This window comes from Micromys minutus, assembly GCF_963924665.1.
Source record: "Micromys minutus genome assembly, chromosome: 24".
In the NCBI taxonomy this organism is placed as follows: domain Eukaryota; kingdom Metazoa; phylum Chordata; class Mammalia; order Rodentia; family Muridae; genus Micromys; species Micromys minutus.
Window position 1 is genome coordinate 43592299 of NC_137959.1, and position 17402 is coordinate 43609700.

General features: G+C 51.0%; 1 protein-coding gene across 1 annotated transcript; it reads right to left on the reverse strand.

The window, feature by feature from the left end:
- Positions 1-3233: 3233 nt before the first annotated feature.
- On the reverse strand, positions 3234-13167 carry LOC308436292 (uncharacterized protein C16orf95 homolog; the record flags this gene model as incomplete). The annotated part of the gene is made up of 7 exons (XM_080937152.1): positions 3234-3457; positions 6020-6056; positions 6689-6835; positions 8782-8922; positions 9428-9479; positions 10986-11037; positions 13140-13167. 7 exons carry the CDS (start codon positions 13165-13167, stop codon positions 3234-3236), a joined length of 681 nt encoding a protein of 226 aa, XP_080793278.1.
- Positions 13168-17402: the final 4235 nt, after the last annotated feature.

Genomic DNA, 17402 nt, shown 5'->3' on the forward strand with positions numbered 1-17402 from the left:
GCAAGGAGCCCTGTAATGTCACCCTGCCACAGCCAGGATGTTGCAGCCACACATGTCCATGAGTCTACTGGTAAGATTGTTTATGTTTTTGGGGTTTTTTTAAATGATTTATTTATTTATTATATATGAGTACACTATAGCTGTCTTCAGACACACCAGAAGAGGGCATCAGATCTTATTACAGATGGTTGTGAGCCACCATGTGGTTGCTGGGAATTGAACTCAGTACCTCTGGAAGAGCAGCCAGTGCTCTTAACCGCTGAGCCATCTCTCCAGCCCATTTCTTTGTTTTATATATATAACTATTTCTTATTATATATATTATATATAATATAAAAATCATTATACATATAATAATAAATAGTTATATTTATTTATTATACATTATTATTATACTTATATAGTTATATGTATAACTATTATATATTGTTATATATTTATATTAATTATATATAAGTATTATATATAACTAATTATTATACATATAAATATATACTATTATATATTATAAATATGTATACATATACACACACATATATATACATATACATGCATGTATACACACACATATGAATGAATCCAGGTCCTGTGTAGTCACATTTGGGGATCTGGAACTAGAAGCCACTTCTCAGCTGTCAACCCTGGGATTCAGACTCCAGTTCTGACTCAGACCAGCTGTGTTCAGAGATCGAGCCAAGCTCCTCCTTCCTGCAGCTTTCCTCCAACCCCAAATGAGATGAAGACTCAGCAAGGCTTGGTGGCCAGGGTCCTCAGCTGTTCTGTCCTTCCCAGCACTGTGCAAGAGGACCCCTCAATGTCCCCACCCCCTTGCTAAGGGCAGCCAGGGACCAGGGCTTAAGAATGTCTTCCATAAGACGTCTGCACATGAATACACTGTTCGGAGCTTAGGGTATGGGCATCTAGGAGGGAGTATGTCCTAAAGAATGATTGCTACCATTCTGCAAAGCTGAGGGCGTGGTAACCTCTGAGACCCAGGGAAGGTGGCCACTGGAGAAGTCCTGGGAAGGTTGTGGGTGAGCGTCTAGCTCTGGAGGGATCCCCCATGGGGAGCCTGTGGTTGTACTGTTTGCCTTTGAGCAGCAACCCTGCGATGCTGGGAGCTAGGCACTGTCAACTTGTGCGGTTAAGTACAGTCAGGTAGCATCTGGAGCCTGCTGGAGCCCAACAGCCATGGACTTGGCAGCTCTTGACCCACCCTCTGCCGGGAGGACGGCCTTGCTCAAAGACTCCTTCAGCTCTTGGCCTGGAGAACTTTGTTGCCTTCAAGCACAAAAGCTGCCATTGACCTCTGCCTTGCTGTCTGGGGACAGAAGTCTTACGGCTGCTCTGCACAGCACAGGCACTGAGGCCGATCTGTACAGTCAACTGTCATCTTCTGAGAGGTGAGGCAGGTCCCCAAACACCTGTGAGACTAGTGAGGCAGCTGTGGGAGGCTCAGGAGACACTGGGTGTGGCAATCTTATCAGGCAGGAAGGCTGGGTCCTGGGGCTCTGAGGTTAAAGCAGACTAGTGTCCAGCTGGAAAGGACTTTGGCTGGAAGGGGTCCCAGGGTGAGAGTCTCTTGCAGGACGCTTTGGAGCGGCACCAGGGAGATGACTCAGGGAGGACCTGAGTTAAGGTCCCAGCTTTTCCACAAACACAGTGCATGCTGGTAATAGAGGCACTGGGATGGAGATGGGCGGATCCCCAGAGCCAAATCCTGAGTCCAGGTTCAGCGGATGAGTGGACTTTAAGGTGGCAACTTTTACATCGTGCAAATGATGTCCCCGTTCAGATTTCAGTTCATGCCAGGCCTAGTGTTACTCACCTATAACCAGCACTTGGGAGGAGGAGGCAGGAGGATCAGGGTTTGAAGACAGCATAGTCTACATGAGAAACTTGTCTCAAAAAAACAAACAAAAAACCCTCAAGAGGCTGAAGAGGTGAGCAGTTATAGCCCTGTATTGCTCTTGCACATATTTTTATATACACCTTTAATCCCAGCACTCAGAGGTTCAAGGCTAGCCTAGTCTACACAGTGAGTAGGCCCTCAGATAGCCAGGGCCATGTAGAGAGACCCTGTTTCAATAGTAAATAGACAGATGATAGATAAACGGATGGATGGATGTGTGGACATGATAAATCACTAGATAAACAATAGATAAACATATTATAGATCAATGGATAGATAGATATATATGATAGATGATAGATAGACAGATGATAGATAGATAGATAGATAGGTAGGTAGGTAGGTAGGTAGGTAGATTCTAATGAATAACAATTAAACTAAATAAAACCTTTTTAATCCTCGAGCAGAGGACAGAGATGCAGAAATGAGTCTTCTCCAGGGACCCAGAAGACAAGACCCTCCTTACCAAAGGAAATCCATGGGTCACGCTTTAAATGTGGCGAGTTTGGGAACCGTGGTTAAGCACTGACTCCTCTTCCAGACCCAGGTTCGGTTCCTAGCACCCACATGATGGCTCACAATCACCTCTATCTCCAGCGCTTCTGGCCTCTGCGTGCAGCCATGCACACACACAGCGCACCGCCAGACATGCAGGCAGAGCACAAAAGTCGTTTAGAGTTTCACAAATAACATTTATTGGCTGCATTCACAACAGACTCGTGTGGACATTCGTACCAGTCCCCCTTCAACGAGCAGTCACGTGATGGTTCCTAGCTCAGATTGGACCATGGGCGTGGATCTTATGTTGTGTGGAAACAGCAGATCCTCCTGAGCTGAGAGCTTCCTTTGAGGACCATGACGGGGACTGACATTCTTGCGGAGGATCTTGGCAGTAGCTGAAGACTTCAGTTCAGTCCCAGAACAAATGACTAGAAACCAAGAGGAAGGCAAGTTCTGAGAGCTGTCTCCCAGCCTACGATCCCTCACTGACCCCAGGCTGAGAGCCCTCACTGACCCCAGGCTGAGAGCCCTCACTGACCCCAGGCTAAGAGCCCTCACTGTCCCCTAGGCTGAGCCTCTCCTGTCCCTGGCCTGGCCTTGCCAGGATCCTCCACGGCAAAGACAGTATAGGTAAACCCTCAGTTGCAGACCCAGAGCCAGACCTGTGGAGCCAGGGGCAGCTCTGGGAAAGTCTCACGTGTGCTGTCACCATGACGTCAGTAAAGGACGTAAGTCTCGGGCAGGGTGCTGGTGGCAGGGACTCTAAAGTTCCAAAGTGAGTGATGAGTCCAGACCCACCCCTCCTCAACTCCCCTGCAGCTCACCGAATGGCCATGAGGGCCCTCAGGACTGCCTGCAGCAGGGTCAGGAGATTGGAGCTGATAGACAGAGGAAGGCCTAAGAGGCCAGCATGTGGCTCATCGTCCTGAAGACCGGGCAGCTCTTCTTGATACAGGGCCTGGAGCCGCTGCCACTTGAGGAGGAGATGCTGGTCCCCACAGATCCGCCAGCACCCATACCATCTGCTTGGGTCCTGGGGGCAATCTAGAAGCAAGAGGAACACTGTGGAAGAGAGGGCGGGATGCCAGCTGGCCCCCAGAGGGCGATGATCAACAGTTTCTTTCCTTGTTTTATTCACTCATTTTTGCAGGGGGGTGGGGGGAGTAGGGCTTCGAGACAACATTTCTCCGTGTAACCCCTGGATGTCCTGGAACTTGCTCTGTAGACCAAGCTGGCCTTGAACTCACAGATCTGCCTGCCTCTGTGTCCCCAGTGCTGGAACTAGAGGTGTGGGCCACTCACACCAAACATCGTCAGACAGTTTTTAAGTCTTTATTCTTCAAAGTGGATAGCTGGGATTTGGGGCCTCATTTGTTTGTTTGTTTGTCTAGAAAAGAGAGTCCAGTGGAGATGGAACGTAATTGGGCTACTGCAGCTGAGTTACAGGAGCATCGCTGGTTTAACTGTCTCCCCCTCCAGGATAGCAGTCAAGCGCCACTTAAAGACTTCTCAACTGTGGCTGGAGAGATGGCGCAGTGGTTAAGAGCACTGGTTGTCCTTTGAGAGGACCTAGGCTTGACTCCTAGCACACACATGGTAGCTAGCAACCATCTGTACAGTTCCAGACTCTACACCTTCCCCTTCTGGCCCTCACGGGCACTGCAAGCACATGGCAGACATACATGCTGGCAAAACATCCCTGATGCCGACGCATGCATACACACATGTATGTAACCCACATGAACACGCACACACACACCGTGCCATGCTCCTCCAGCAGTCTCCAGTATTCGGTGCTTACTGTGCTCCTCCGGCATGTGCTCCTCCCCCATGCACACTCCGTCTCCTGATCGGCTGTTTCTCTGCCCTGGGAGCACCTGCACCCTAGAGCATCACACCATGGAACCTGAGTGTGCGAGTGGCTGGCTGCTTGGAGGCACGTGAGTCCTCCATAAGATGCGATGTTGGAATGATGGCTACCATGTGTGAACCTGCCATGCCTCCCAGGCTGACTCTGCGCACCTTCTATAACAAATGCTCCCACCGTGCCCGTGTGTGGGCGCCCTGACCTCCTTTAGTAGCTCTCAGGTAAGCTTTGGGCAATGCTGGAGCCTCCTGACGCATTTCTCCCACACTACGAATGCGCTATTGATGGAAATATAAGCCCTACTTCCATCAATGCCAAAGGCTCTTAATATGTAGCACGAAAAAATACATTTCCCTTCTGAAAAGTCCCACCACCAAAGCATGAAGCAAAACAGCGTGGAAACCTCTTTTGTGAGAAAAATGTAAGATCAAAACCATGTCTGGGGTTGTAGCTCAGCATGCAAAAGGCCTACACTGAGCTGGAAGAGGAGACAGAGGAGGGGACAGTAGAGGGGACCGGCTGTCCTCCTGATCCTGTCTCTGAAGCCTCCTAGCACAAACTGGTGAGTCTTGCTGAAATGGATTCTGTAAGTCGTCCGTATGGTGGGCCACAGTGAGGCACCAGCCGTCCCTACCACGAGGGAGGCTGAGGAGGGGCACGGCTTGCGCCTTAGAGGTCACACACAGCCGGGGCAATACAGTAAGATCTCACCTTGAAAACAAAGCAAATAAATCAAATAAAACCTCAACTACAAAGCATGACTGAAGGGGTGGAGAGGCAGCTCAGAGGACCAGGGTTCCAATCTGCTGCTTCTGTGGTTGGGAATGGGACATTTTTCGAGTTTAAGGATATGTCAGGAGGGGGCTGGAGAGATGGCTCAGTGGTTAAGAGCACTGACTGCTTTTCCAGAGGCCCCGAGTTCAATTCCCAGCAACCACATGGTGGCTCACAACCATCTGTAGTGGGATCTGATGCCCTCTTCTGGTGTGTCCGAAGACAGTGACAGTGTACTTATATATAATAAATAAATAAATCTAAATTTTGAAAAAAAAGAACATGTCGGTTGTTGGCTGTCCATTTCCCAAGTGCTTCTCGTCCTTCCCCGGAAAGCCAACCCCACCCCAGACCCTGCACAAGGGATTTTCTCTGTAGAGCAAGCTTGGGGCAGCACGGGGGGACCTGACACCAGACCAGAGCCTGGAAGCGACTTCAAGATCAAGCCCAGGATACTGGGTACAAAACCACAAGTAATATCTCAAGGAGACTTATTCAGATATCTAATTTTGAGCTACATGGGGGGGGGGGAGTGGCGAGAGTGAGTGTGTGTGAGTGTGCTGCCCAACATGTATGTGCATGCCATGAACACACATTGTCAACCATGAATACAGGAATGCATACATGTCTGAACACACTGTGCAGCACGTGCACACACAGTTATGATTGTACTGTATAGAGGGTGCATGCGCAAGACACGTGTGTGCTTATAATTCAAGAGCTGTCACATCAGATATACACACCAGTTCAAAAGTGAACACCTACACACACCCCATACTACAAGTGAAAGACGTTTATAGCCTAAAAAGGCCACTTTAGGTGTCGCCAGCCCTGGCTCGTCACTGCTAAGACTGGCAATCTGTCTGGGTCATTTGCAGGTGTTGCTGATACGTGGCCAGGGTTGGGGGTGGTTATGTCACTTGTGAGGCCTTATCCCATCCCCTTCCCATATGGTGTGGAGTTACCTGGAGTGTCTTTCACATTCTCCAGCCTCTTCACTACCTAAAAGATGACAAAGTAGGTCAGTGTGTTATCTAAAAGAAGAGAAAGCGGGTCAGTATGTCATCTAGTGACCAATGGTGTGTCTGTCCGCTGAAGAGTAGTTGGGACTTGAGATCTCAGGGCAGGGATGCTGTGACTCCCAGTTCAGGACAGAGTTCTTTGTTCTGGGGACAGCTTGCTGCTCAGGGATGGAGGAACCCAAAGTGGAAGGCAGGAGGAGGGGAAGACCAGACTTCTAACTAGTCCCAAACACTAGGAAGGTCCTCTAGGCTGCAGGAAGGCTGGGTGTGAACAGTCTGGGCCTTGTAGTCTGGAACTACCACTGTGGGGATGCAGGTAGTGTCAGGGGAAGGAAACCCAGAGCCACAACCCCTCCTGGACACCACTGCAGGATTCTGGACAGGGGCAGAGAAATGGACACAGGACATTGAAGGTAGTGAGGGAGCAAGGGACAGAAAAAAGGAAAAGATGCAGCACCCTGGGTACCACATGACCTCACCCATCCTCATTCATTCTCAGAGAATTGGGGCCCACACTTCCCATGACCTTCTGCTCTCGCCACAGCCATCAGGGAGGCCCTTAGACTCCTTCCCTTTCATTCAGCCCTGTCTCATGCCCCCCCACCTTCTTACCTTCTTCTGTGACCTCAGCCCCTGGGGAACCCAGTAGGGCATGACAGCCCTGTCCCTGGGCACTGGAAGACGGCCCCCAAAGCAGTGGCAGGAACATTGGCACGACCTCATGGCCTTGGGGAAGTAACACCGCATCATCTTCGAGACCTACCAGTGGATAGTGGGGAAGGGTCGAGGATGCACCAGGTGTGATGGCACCTGCCTCTGGTTACAGGACTCAGAAGGCAGGTGGACTGTTGAGAGTTCAAGGCCAGCCTGGTCTACACAGGGAGAATCTGTCTTTCAGTGTCAGGGAGACAATAGCCCAGCTATTGGGGGTGCTTACCTCACACACACAAGGACTTGAATTCCATCTCCAGCACCATCAGGTGTAGGGGCCAGAAGATGGCTCAGCAGGTAGGGGGCACCTGCTGCCTAGCCTGTGCGTCTGTGTTCAAGCCCTGGGACTCACAGTGAGGAGAGAGAATGACTCCTGTAAATGTTGCTCTTACTTCCAATATGCCCTTGACACATGTGCATATGCGCATGCACGCACATACACACACACACACACACACACACACACACACACATACACACTCACACATAAACGAAAGAAAGGAAGGATGGGAGGGGGGAGGGGAGAGAGAGAGAACAAATTTCAAAACAAGCATGGTATTTGTGGTAGTTTGAATGAGAGTGGTTCTTACAGGCTCCTCTGTTTGAATACTTGGTCTGTAGCTGCTGTCATTCTTTGAGAAAATTTAGGGGATGTGTGGTCTTTTCCCTTTCCTTCTTTATATTTTGTTTTGGTTTGCTTTGGTTTGCTTTGGTTTGGTTTGGTTTTGGTTTCAAGACAGAGTCTTTCTATAGAGCCCTGGCTGGCCTCGACCTCCATGCCGAAGAACCGCCTTGGCATGGTGCCGATGGTAAATGAACCATCTAGGAGCCTGTGGCAGGGGCACAGAAGTAGCTGCCCTTGCGTGGCTCTTCCTGGATTCCTCTTGTCCTCAAGGAGGATGACGTGGGGTGATCCATGGGTGTCAAGGTCATGTCATTCCGTGAACTGCTCCCAGTGAACGTGTTCCCCATGGAAGAGAGTCAGAGGCAGGTACAAGGGACCTGGGAGAACACTCCAGACTTAAACACACAGAGAGACACACACATCACATGAGTGAATCTCAAAAGATCTATGCAAGCCGAAAAGATGGTTTGGCAGGTCAGGGTGCAGAGCCACAAAGCCTGATGACGTGTTTGAATCCCCAGTACTCACAGGATTGAGGGAGAGAAGCAGCCCCAAATGTAGTCTTCTGATCGCCACAACTATACCATGATACCACTTTATACACACATATGTATACACACAAACATGCATGCATGCACACGTGCACACACACATATACATACACACACACATACATGCACACATGTGCCAAAATATGTATAAAAAAGGAGAAAGGAGCTGGGGAGCTCAGTGGGTGAGGACACCTACTGTGTGCCACTGAGGACCTGAGTTTGGATCCACAACACCCTTATGAAGACAGACATGGCTATCTGTGACTGTAAGCCCAGCATTGGGGTTGGAGACCGGAAGGTCCCAGGAGCTTGCAGACTGCTAGCCTAGCAGAACAGCAAGCCTCAGGTTCAGGGAGGGACTATTTCAAGGGAACAAGGCAAAAGATACCTGACACAACACTCTGGTCTCCAGATTTATCTATGTGGATGCATGTGTTCCTCCAACACACATAAACAAGTATACAACACATATACTGTACATGCGTGCGCACACACATATACTGCATGCACACACATGCACACACACATACACTGCATGAACACACACATATACACAGTGCACATGCACCTGTTGTGCACACACTCACTTTAAAAGAAACAAAGGGGGTAAAGAGAAGGAGAGGAGGAAGGTGGGCAGGGACTGTCGCTCAGTGGAGAGCACTTGCTGAGTTTGTTCAAGCCCCAGCATAAAGTCAACGAATAAAGAAAACCGAAAATGTACCCCAGAAACTTGGTCATAGGATGCCTGTGACTTTGATGGGCTCTGGACTGGGACAGGTGTCCTGGCCCTAAGCGATGGCTGCCAGTCAGTCACTCACCTGCTTTCGTGGTCTCAGGGACAGAGGCACCCAGTAGGGCAGCAGTGCATCAGCCCGGGGTACAGGCAGGTGGCCCCCAAACTTGGCATAGCATTGGCAACACACGCACTCCTGGAGGACAGTGCGGAGGCCAGGGTACACCTGAGCAAGACACAGATGGGGTGGAACTGAGTGTGAAGGGCTCTTGTGACAGGAGTGGGGGGCGGCACCCAGGGGAAGGGACAGGTACTCAGGTCTGCCTGTGACTTAGGATGAGGCATGGCTGTTTGCCAGCAAGAGTCTGCAAGCTAGGTTGCAGGGGACCCTGGCCCCTCACGGTGAGCAGGTCTGTCTATGGCGGATTGGAGCAACTGAGGCGGGGGCGAGGCATCTCCTCCCTGGCAAACCTGTGGCTTTCTGCATGGACCACTTGTTAGGGCCACCACCCCCTCTAGGGGCAGACGAAGATGCTGATGACAAGGACGAGTCACTGAAGGGGCTTCTGGACTGCCTGTGACTCCCGGTCTCAGGAGGCACTAGTAGGGAAGGTGTGACTACACAGATGCAAGCGGACAGAGATGACCCATACAACCTGGGCAGGGCCGGAGGTTGTCCTCTCCCTCCTCTCACCCACAGGAGGAAAAAGAGGCCGAGGGCATTTCCTCACCGACTGACCCGTGATGCACACATTCTTTCCAAAGGTCTGAAACGAACCCTTCCTAGAAAAAGACAAACGTGGCTATGAAGGTTCTGGGCTCTGTACAAACTGCAGACTGGGCACTGCTGGCCCTTGGCACTACGATCAGGGTGGAGGGGTCGTCCTTCTGAGCCCAGGCGGTGTTTCGGGGAGACCAAAGGGCGGGCTCACACACGTGATAACTTCCCAACTGATGTGGGACCCTGTGTTCGCAAGCCGACCTGTTCCAATACATTCCAGCTAAAGCCAGGCTTGGCTTCATCGACCCCCCGTGAGGCTGTACTGGGTGTACACAGGCTTACTTCAATAAGAGGGAGATTATCAAAACTGTCACAAAATCTCAGTAAACCTGGTGACTTTACCTCAAGGAGGACAGGGCAAGACATAGGGGCACAGAGTGGGCAGAATGGAATAAAGGGGGAGGGCAGAGGACAACTGGGACAGGGGGACACAACAAGACAGTGTGCTCAGAGTGAGAGGTACTCTTCCCGGATCCCAGCCACACACTGGCAGGATAGTGGCCATGAGAGTCTCTGGCATGCCGGGCAAAACTGAGTTTCCACAGCAGGTGTCAGTTTGCTTCATGTCAGAAAGCGCCGCTGCCGAGTGGTTTTTATACAATAATCCCAATCATTAATGTCTGCTTTGTTGTTTTGTCGAGGCAGGATTTCACTGTGTAACCCACAGCAATCCTCCTGCTTCAGACTCCCAAGTGCCGGGATCACAGGAGCATGCTTGGTGTGCTGCAGACCTTGGCACTCCTCAGTTCGCGTGGCTGATAACTGAAAATAAGACCCGGGGACTGACTGGCGCAGCATCCGGCCTACCCACAGGAGCCCAGCCTGGAAGAGAGGTCAAGCTGGTCTCCAAGATTAGTCACTATTGCTTCATACCCCTTGGAACTGCCTGCTGGAACTAGCGAGAGCAGTTGGTCTCCTTCTATGCTGAAGGAGCTACCCTTGTTACCACAGGAAGTCTGGGTGGTCACCTGGCCTGGGAGAAAAACCCACAAAAAGGAAAAGGAGAGAGTTGGTGGAAAACCATCCGGGACCGCAGTACGTGCACACCTGGATACAGCCATGCCTGAAGACCCGCTCCTGACATTTCCAGGGATGGAGAGTAGGTCGCCACTGCGCTACCGCTGGACCTGGCAGCCTCGGGGCTCCGGGCACTCACAGGTGAGCTCCGAGGTCACCTGTGCGGACTGTGGGCTGACCTGATATGTCATGATGCTCCGTACTGGGCATGTGCTATACAGCCGGGTCGGACCAGAGCCAGGCAAGGTCCAACCAAGGTCCTCACTAAGGCCTGAGGGTTGCGCTGCTTCCCAACAGCTTCCCGCTCGGCCTGCTATTGGCCCTCGGCCAGCCAATCAGAAGCTGTCATATTTGAGTGTGCACTGAGCTGACAGCTGATTGGCTATTCGCAGTGGCTCATGGGCGCAGTGGGACAGAGAGGACATTTGCTCGCGCTCCCTATCATCTCATCGCCTGGTAGATGAGATGGAGACCAGCCCGAAGCCACTCACCATTTCCTGTGGATGGGTCTGTGCGCGCATGGGGCAACCCGGTCCCGATTCCCTGAAAAGAGACAGAGGGACGTCGGACAGGACCTAAGCGGCCCCCATGGGCTAAATTCCTGCTGTGGATCTCAGATACCACCATGGATCCCCAAAGCCATTTGTTATGGAGAAACAGCTTGGTGAGCCAGAACTTCACAGCCCGTCAGAGACATTCATTATTTCTGTGTGTCACAGATACCATCAGACATTACCGCTACTCAAAGCTGTTTGTTATTAACTGCGGTGACAGCTTGGAGAATCTAAACTCTGCGCACACGACGCGTCAGATGTGCATGAAATGTAACTTTAAAAGAAAGGTTTCGGGGGCTGGAGAGACGGCTCAGCAGTTTAGAGCACTGACTGCTGCTCCAGAGGTCCTGAGTTCAATTCCCAGCAACCACATGGTGCTCACAACCATCTGTAATGAGATCTCATGCCTCCAGGTGTGTCAGAAGACAGCTACAGTGTACTTATACATAATAAATAAATCTTTAAAAAGAAACAAAGGATTCCATACAGGGCTTTGGTCAGACTAGACTTAGCGTTTGGGGCTCGTGAGATTCCTTAGCAGAAGAGAACCCCTGCTGCCAAACCTGACAACCAGAGTTCGATCCCAGGACTCATGTGGTGGAAGGTGAGTACTCCCTCACATCTCACCTACCTGTTCGGAAACAGCCCACAGCATGGGAGAAAATCCAGCCATGCTTCAGGCAGAGGTTTAAATTCAGAATTTACAGTGAACTGCAAAAGTTAAATACCACGGGAACAAAGCTGCTGATCAACAATCGGGCTGGTAAAGGGAACAGATTTCGGCTCCATCCTGGGGCTGCCCTTAGCAGAGGAGGGGGATGTGGATACCTGTTCCTGCCTCCGCACTGCCATGGCAACCACTCCAGAGCACATCTCTAAAACCACCCAGTGACTCTGGGGCCCCTGGGCCGACCTTCCCATCTGTGTCCTGAGTCACCTCCCTGTGACTACTTTGGATTTCTGTCTTGGGGTCTGCCCCTAGAAGATCCCAAATTGAGGCAAATTCTTCCCAGCACCCCGCTGACAGTCAACACCCACCAAGGGGAACCCCCACTCCCACCCCAGTCCATCGGCCTCATGCTGCTGCAACTGTACCACAGACAGTCAGTCCACAGCTGGCAACGGCTCAGAGACCTGGTGGGCTGGGGCGGGCACGCCAGTCACCCTGCTCACAGGGGTGGTGGCTGATACAGCAGGGTGTTGGGTCCTGCTAATAAACAACAGGAAACTCAACAAAAAGAAAAACCCATGGACGAATGGCCACCGCAGCCATACTGGAAATATGCAGCAAGCCCACAGCTAAGGCATCCAAGCTGCAGAAAAGGTAAGGTGCACTCCCAGCTACCCAGGAGGCTAAGCATGCAAACCATTCAAGAGCATAGGGATTGCCAAGACTTCCAGGCCAGCCTAGACTGCAGAGTAACCCTGACTCCAAATACTAAAATAAAATAAAATGGGCTGGAGAAATGACTCAGTGGTTAAGAGCACTAGCTACTCTTCCAGAGGTCCTGAGTTCAATTTCCAGCAACCATGTGGTGGCTCACAACCATCTATAATAGTATCTGATGCCCTCTTCTGGTGTGTCTGAAGACAGCTACATTGTACTCATATACATAAAAGAAATAAATCTTCTTTTAAATAAAATATAAAATAAAAATCAGGCAGGTGGAAGGGGGAAACACCTTTAGTCCCAGCACTCAGAGAGGCAGAGGCAGAAGCGGGTAGATCTCTTTGAGTTGGAGGCCAGCCTGGACTACAGAATGGGTTCCAGGATGGACCAGGCTGCACAGAGAAACCATGTCTTGAACGAAACAAAAACAAACTCTGTGTGTGTGTGTGTGTGTGTGTGTGTGTGTACAGAAAAGGGAAATTAAAATGCTAAGAACATATTCCCTCCTGGAGACACTTCCCAGGTCTGTCAGGCAGGACGCTGGAGGATTCTAGGACAAGGTCACCCCAGTTCCGACAACTAGAGTCACTTACATTTCTTGTCCTGTGCCCTTGCTACAGGGCTCTTAGCATCTCGCCCAACTGTGTCATTGTGAGCGTCCCAGGTAGACGCTCTGTCAGCTCTACCGGCCCGGCCATTACCTTTTCCTCGTGGGGTCGCTGGTATCATCGCTATCCCGTTCCTCTGCCTCCAGTGGTGACACGCCCAGTTCTTTCAGTGGTTGTGCCTGGTCTTCCTTCACTCCGCCCTCCAGTGTGCTGTGGGACATGGTGTCACCGTCATCATCCTCACTGACATCAGAGCGGGAAAGGGAAAAGGCCGACGCGGGTTCTAATACTCCCCACATGCCTCTGTCAGCCTGCTCCCATGGTCCTAGGGCTCCCTGTGAAGTGTATGGGAGAAGCAGCCACCTACTTGCCTGTGCACCATCTGTATCCCCCACAACCATGGTACTCCGTGGGAGCTGGCCTTCCAATGGAACCATGGAACGCTGGGGACAGAAGCTCCATGGTGATGGTGGGACAGGCCATCCCTCGAAGGCAGCCCTTGTCCCCTACTGGCTCCAGAAGGGCAGCATAGGCCCAGGAGCTGCAGAAGTGGATAGAAGAGATCCACTGGGCTCAGGGTGTGGAAAGCTCAGTGGTTACCTTCCGAGTGGTTGTCTTCAAAAGGCCCAGGAAGGGCAAGAGTCCAGTGGCTGCTTTGTTGGGCCAGCAGCAGCTGTCCACACCTGATGTCCAGAGTGACCCAGCAGCTCCATGTGGCAGGCTCCAGAGTTTAGCCACACAATGGTGGGCCCCAGGCAGCAGCTGTATCATGGCCTCACTGGTGCACAGGCAAGTGGAGTCAGCCCCAACACCCAGCTGTTCTTCCAGCTGTGCCCCACATCTGACCCTCCCTAGCTTCTCATCCATACCTAGACACCCAAGAACCCGTATCTCCAGGCCTCTCGGCAGCTGTCTCGGTGCCCTGTGGGCCATTCTCAGCAAGGCAGCCCAAGTATATCCTCAGCCCCTTCAGGGGCTTCCGTAACATCCAAAGAGCCACAGTCCTTATCATGGCCTCTGGGGCAGTAGGTAATGTGGGTTCCTGTGTCCTCGTCCACACAGCCACACTGACAGACTCCATCCACTCTGCAGCTCAGCCTCCTTCCCCAACACGAAGCTCCTTGCTGCTCCCAGTGCCGTGTGCTCCCTTTACTAAATCACCTGTGCCCTCCGCCCGCAATGCTCTGCCTGTCACCAGCCATCCGTGGGTTTCACTACTTGGGGCCCACAAACAGGCTTTACTAAACAGCCTGAGCAAGGCAGATTGTGACTTTCGGATGACAGAGATGATACCAGCTAAGCTAAGGTTTCGAGGTGCTGGACATGTGTACTTTCTGCATGTCCTTTCCATGATTACCTCTTCAGGTGACACTGGGGGACAGAGACTTGTAGTCAGGTCAGTGAGTTCTCAGCACTCAGGAAGTCCTGCCTGGGACCCAGCAGAAGTACAGAGTTTGACTCAGCTACCATTCTCTGCAAAATGGCAGGGCCATACGTAGCTCTTGCCAGCCACTGCTCCAAATTGACTTGTCCCTGGTCTCATGCCCAGGCGTTCCCTACACAGATGGCTCCTTGTGTCCTTTCTCCCTCCCACACTTCTCCCCTGGCATTTTCTGCAGGGACAGTGCAGAGACCTTGAATGAACATCTTGTGCGTGGCCATCAACCCGGTGTGCATACAGAGAGGCCACACTGACCATTAAGGAGTGGGCACCACAATGGCCCGTAAGGCTGGGGTAGGTATGCCAAGGGACAATAAGGGGCTTTGAGCATACTCTTCTTCCTGTGCTGGAGAGGTGCAGCCACTGTCAAACCTAAGCAGGGCTGGTTTTCTGTTCTTAAGGTATTTACAAGTATGTTTGCCTGCACATCTGGACCGCACCCACAGTACCAGAAGAGGGCACCAGAGTCCCTGAAACTGAAGTTACACAACGGTTGTGAGCTATCACGTGGGTTCTGGAAACAGAAGCCAAGTCCTCTGCAAGGGCAGTAGTTCTCATAACCATGATCATAACCATCTCTCCAGCCGTGGGCAGGTTCTGAAGGCTGTGACCCCCACAGTACCTCTCCATACTCTAAAGATTTGCCAGGGTGTGCAGAACTCTTCCCAGAACACTCAAATGCAAACAATCCAAGATCTAGTAGCAGGAGAGAGACAAGCTTGAGAAGCACCCAGCCCCAGAGCACTAGTCAGCTAGTCAGCCATGCAGGACTGTGACTGACAGGTGCTGCAGGGTGGGGGGAGCCCCAACATGAGCAGTTACATAGTCTCTACAGGAAAATGACCTCCATGGGACAGATGGCTGTATGTGAGCAGCCCAAGTTTGAAGCATAAAATGCAGATGGAAAAGAGCATGTACTATTATTCTTGTAGGACGTGCAGATGTGGTGGGACCAGCTTGTAATTCCAATACTTAAGAGCCTGAAGCAGCAGGAGCTTCAAGCCAGCCTCATCTAGTTAGAGACATTCTGTCACTCATATGTGTGTGTGTGTGTGTGTGTGTGTGTGTGTGTGTGCGCGTGAGAGAGAGAGAGATGTGTGTGGTGTGTGTGTGTGTGAGATATGTGTGTGTGTGTGTGTGAGAGAGAGAGAGAGAGAGATGTGTGTGGTGTGCATGTGATGTGTGTGTGGTGTGTGTGTGTGTGATATGTGTGTATGATGAGTGTGTGTGTGATGTGTAATGTTTGTGTGGTATGTGATATTGTGAGTGCGATGTGTGATGTTTGGTGTGTGTGATGTGTGTGTGATGTGAGTGATGTCTGTGTGATGTGTGTGTGCGTGTGTGGTGTGTGTGATGTGTGTGAGTGTGTATTCCCCATGGAAACATTTGAAAAAAAAGCCATGAAGGGACAGTAATGAAAACAAGCTGAAAAATGAGCTGTGCACAGACTGAACACTCTGGAAGCGGGAAAGGAGTGAACTGTGTATCAATTTTGACAGTCTGGAGAGGTGACAACATTCTGTCCCCACTGTGGGGCTTAAGTGGTCCTCGACTCAAAAACTGCCATGCAGTCATTGGAGACAGTAGCTCACTTGCTCAGCATATGCAAGGTCCTGGGTTCAATTCCTGGTACCGCCTGTAAATAAATCCAGTTCTAGCTGGACAGAAGTGATTGCACACAGCTGCACTCGAAAGGCAGCAGCAGGAAAGTAAAGACTCGGTGGCACACACCTTTAATCCCAGAGCTCCAGAAGTAGAGGCAGGTGGATCTCTGAGAGTTCAAGCCAGCCTGGCCTACAGAGAGTTCCAAGGCAATCGGGGGGAAAACCCTGTCTTTAAAAAACAAAGTGTTCATGAATACACAGGCAATCTTACCATCCAAAAATGCCTGTCTAGGCTCATCTAAATGTCTCTAGCTCTGTACCCTTGGGCAAGTGACCCATCATTCCCTGGGTTTCTGTCTCCTCTTCTACCTATATCTACACCCCACACTGCTAAAGGGGTTTCCTCTCTAGCCTTTGTTAAGGATGGGGATGCAGAGGGCCTCTCCCCTGGCTAGAGCCCCTTCCAGGGAGCTTCTACTTGGGGATTTCATAAAGACACCCAGGATTACCAGGTATTGAGATGCAATGACCTTGAGCGCCCACTAGAGGTCACACCACCTCTTTGAAAGGAATGGCTGGGTGTCAGATTATCAAGACTGTGCCTTGGAGATTGGAGAGCTGACTAGACACCTGGACATAGGAAGTAGGCCACATAGGTGCCACATGATAGATCAGGACCTTCCATGAGCCCACATCTGTAATCTCAGCTCCAGAAAGTACTCATTCTTGCCACTATGGCTGACTGGCTGTTGTTTCCCATGGGACGGAAAAAGCCTAAGTTTAGGAAAGGGAAAATTTGGTGGAACCACCTGATATTTTGCTTTAAAGCATTTCAGGCCTGGGGCTGCACCTCAAAAATAGGCAGTGATACCATCCTGGGGAGGACAGAAGCCCAATGGCAGCCACAAAGCTGCAGTGTTAACTGCACGCTTTTAAGTTTTATGCATTGTATCTGTGTGTCCCTGTTGTGTGGCTATACGTGTTTGTGGTGGAGGCCTGAGGATGACAGTCTTCCTTGATCCCTCCCCACTTTTTTAAAAAATAATTTTTAAAGACTACTTTGTGTGTCTGTCACAACTGACATGTGGTCGGATGATCAGATGGCACATTTGCTGAGTGGGTTCTTCCCTTCCGCTGCACACGTGAGCTTCCAGCCAATTCTCCCAGTGGACGGAATGCCAAGATTAGACTCAAACATAGCATCTGGGCTTTGTTTTAATATGGATTCCAGGAATCAGAACCCAGGTCCCCTGACTGCTCCAGCACCTTTATCCACTGATGCACCTTCCTGACCCTTCCACATTACTTCCT